The following is a 3,269-nucleotide window of genomic DNA, read 5'->3' as shown; positions in this document are numbered from 1 at the left end:
TCCATCTCTAAAAATTTTAGTCCTCTGTGTCCCCACTTTTTAGAGGTACTAAAATACTGAAATTTTAGAGACAGAAACAAAAATTTTAATACCAATCTCTGAACCAACAAACATGTACGCTACCTTAAGCACTAATATATCATGAGCATACTAACACGGGATCGTTTGAGCAGGAGATACTTATTCTCATGTCAAGTGAACAATATCCTTTTTCATCCTAATATGCGAAAACATTTTTTTTATTTGAGTGGTGTAATTAAAAAAAAAAAAAGCGTATCACAGGTTAAAGGATCTTCCTACACTCCGTAGTAAGTGTACTACATGATTCTGCCAATCAATCATGACCATTAAAATTTTTTAATTTAAATCTTTAGGCCTCTGGATAACGGAATAACATGTCCAATAAAGTGGTATGATACATGTGAAAACTTTCCTATACTTTATAACTTGCACCACCACAAATTGCAGCAGCAAATAAAATTATTTATTTAATAATAGTTACATTCTTATTATTTTGATGCAGAAATTGTGCTAATCACTCAGGCATGCGTGCAATTTGTGGCATTATACAAATTAATATGATACATTAGTGAATCATTTTTCTGTCTTCTTACAAGTTCCTACTTGCATATGAAGATCCAAATTTGTGCAGAGCATAGTGAACAAAATCACACACTTTAACGTGTTGGAAAACTTTGGAGAATTGTCAACTTGCAAACTTTTCAGTCATGGAAGTTAAGTTCCTTTGAGCATACTAGTCTTCAGTTCTGGTTTTCATGTTAGCACACGGTGAATCTGAACAAATGTCATAGATTCTGATTGAAAGAAACTGTCTGTTCAGGAGATTGATCTTGGTTGTTCCCTTCACTATCGGATGGTTGAGATTCGTGCTTGGCAGCAGCTTGTAGTACTCGGTTCTGAACATCTAATGATGAAGGTGATGTAGGAAGCCCTATGCGATTGGAATCTAATTTTCCGGCAGCCCATGAGACCGCTTGAGCTCCGACTCTAACAGGAGCAAGCAATAACCTACAATGGATTCAATAAGACAATGATATCAAGAGTGAAAATGCCGAGAATTGATACAGAAACTGGTACTCTTTTTAGTTGCTATTTGCTACTTGAAGTCTTATCCTTCTTTATGAGAAGGTTTTGTTTAAAGGTATAATTATTTTATAAGGTTCTATAATTTCACTCAATTTTAGATTATATTCTTATAGTTTAAAAGTTTATTTTATATAAGATTTTGTAATCAAATACTGGTTGTTGTTTAAGCGTTGCTTATGGAGCCCAACAGTTTAAATTTAAAAAATTTTGTGATGAAGTCCTATATTAGACCAAAATTTATGTAAACAGAATTCATCATCCAGTCTAGTGACTTCATTAGAAATTTTTATACAAAAGGAACCTAGCTGAAAATTATAGGGACTTGATCAGAAATGTTTAAACTATAGGGATTTGATTGAAAATTTTGTACAATATAACGACCTGATTACAAATTTTTAAACTATAGGAGCCTAAAAATATTGAATGAAAATATAGAGAACTACAAAGTAATTGAACTTACTTTTTCTTCCACTTTTACTCATTTTTCCAAGTGTAAATCACATTCTAAGTATCATAGTATTCTAAACTTTTTTCCTTTTTCATGTGCTTCTGAACCAACATAGATATTTTAAAACTAAATTGATCATCAAGCACCACCTAATCGAAACTCTGTTCTGGACACACCTTCAACATGTTGTTTATTCATGTTATGTACAAAAAATCAAATTTAATACCTAGTTTCTTAGTGTATAATAAAACTTTATGCAAATAAACATAGTACATATGTGTCACTCCCTTGAAAAAACAGAGTATAAGTGTATAACATACCTAATACGTAAAAGAGTTTGTTTAGCTGCATGAAAATTAAAACCCCAAATGGACACTATGTTTCAATGAGTTGATAGTTTCAGAACATAATGAGAAAAGTAGTTTGTGACGCATCTTTCATGAGTTGAATATGAATGTTATTATGGCTATAAGAAAGTAATTAAATAATTACATATACATCATTAAGCATACTTACCTCACATCTTGCTTCAAATCTTCTGAGCTCTCATATGAAGAAACGCGCAGATAGACCGTCTGATCAGTGCGCAGCAGACAATTTATGAGGTAAGGGAAGAACCAAACATTACAAAGACTACAAAAGATGACTAATGACAGATCCACAAAATTTATGCATTGGGATAGAGATAATATAAGCATAATAGATGTAGTGCGGGCATGAGAAGAACTTCCATGAAGATGTCTGAAAAGAAGAACTTCCCAGTAAAAGAATATTACGACTTACGAACCCACCAAGCAATTCACAAGTACACGTAAGACGTAACAGCTATATATTCTTTTAACAGAAACAATTTAACAAAGTTTGGCCAAAAGAACAAGACGCATACCAAACCAAGGCCAACTGCTCCAATCAACTGCAATGTCTTCTCCCACTCTGAGAAAATATTAATTTGCACTTTGTCAGAGCATAGCCAAAACAAAATTAAGAGAAAAAAAGAAAAGAAAAATAAAAATAAGAAAAAACCATATCCATCACAATTCATACAGACAAACAGAAATTCATAACTCATGTGCAGCCTTTTTAACAAGATTAGAGCTTCACTTTATGCTACATAATCATATGCAAACATCATATAATATCTAAGGGCAATGAAGAATAGTTTACTTCACATGGATCTGTGTTTGTAGGAATACACATGCAAAGTACATTAAACTAAAAGGTGGAAAACATATATCTACTACCCTTGAATTAACTCCAATGTCAAAAATGTTAGATGCAACAAGAAATCAATTTTCATTTCTGAACAAATTGATAGCTTTTTAGAGAAAATGCACGCACCTAATATTCCATAAAACCCCGCAATAAGAGCCTGAATCAAAAGTAGTTGCATTGATTAGAAGATAATGGAGTCAAAAGCAGTTGATCATTTCCAAAACTAATTAAAATATGAAAGGAAGAGAAGCATCTGGGTTATCAAGAAAATGGACATAATGTTTGCTGAATATCATTGTTGATGGCTTTGGAATACTGAATTAATAATATACACTGATTGCAAAGTTCTACGGCAAAAGGACATCAGAAATTATAAAACAACTCTTTTACTTGTGGACCCAGGAGAAATAAGTGAATTCAACAATATACTCAATTCCAGTTTCCTGTCAGTTATTTATATATTCAGGCAGTTTCATGAACTGAGTCCAGAGAAGAGGGTATT

The 3,269-nt window shown here is 32.4% G+C and overlaps 1 protein-coding gene across 3 annotated transcripts in view; it reads right to left on the bottom strand.

Annotated features, from left to right (window-relative positions):
* LOC107638441 overlaps positions 384-3,269 on the bottom strand; it is an 8,539-nt gene continuing 5,653 nt past the window's right edge. For 2 of the 3 annotated variants that reach the window (XM_016341704.2, XM_021120455.1), the window contains 4 exons: positions 2,894-2,924; positions 2,442-2,488; positions 2,072-2,130; positions 384-1,029 (listed from right to left, as the gene is read on the bottom strand). In XM_016341704.2, the coding sequence (XP_016197190.1) occupies positions 807-1,029; positions 2,072-2,130; positions 2,442-2,488; positions 2,894-2,924 (360 nt within the window). In that variant the 3' untranslated portion in view covers positions 384-806. Of the gene's footprint in view, positions 1,030-2,071; positions 2,131-2,441; positions 2,489-2,893; positions 2,925-3,269 lie in introns of those variants that run through there. The other variant, XR_001619803.2, reaches the window with a different exon arrangement.

Source organism: Arachis ipaensis, chromosome B04 (assembly GCF_000816755.2).
Source record: "Arachis ipaensis cultivar K30076 chromosome B04, Araip1.1, whole genome shotgun sequence".
Lineage (NCBI taxonomy): Eukaryota > Viridiplantae > Streptophyta > Magnoliopsida > Fabales > Fabaceae > Arachis > Arachis ipaensis.
The sequence above is the reverse complement of the archived record's forward strand: the minus strand, read 5'-3'. Positions and strand labels throughout refer to the sequence as shown.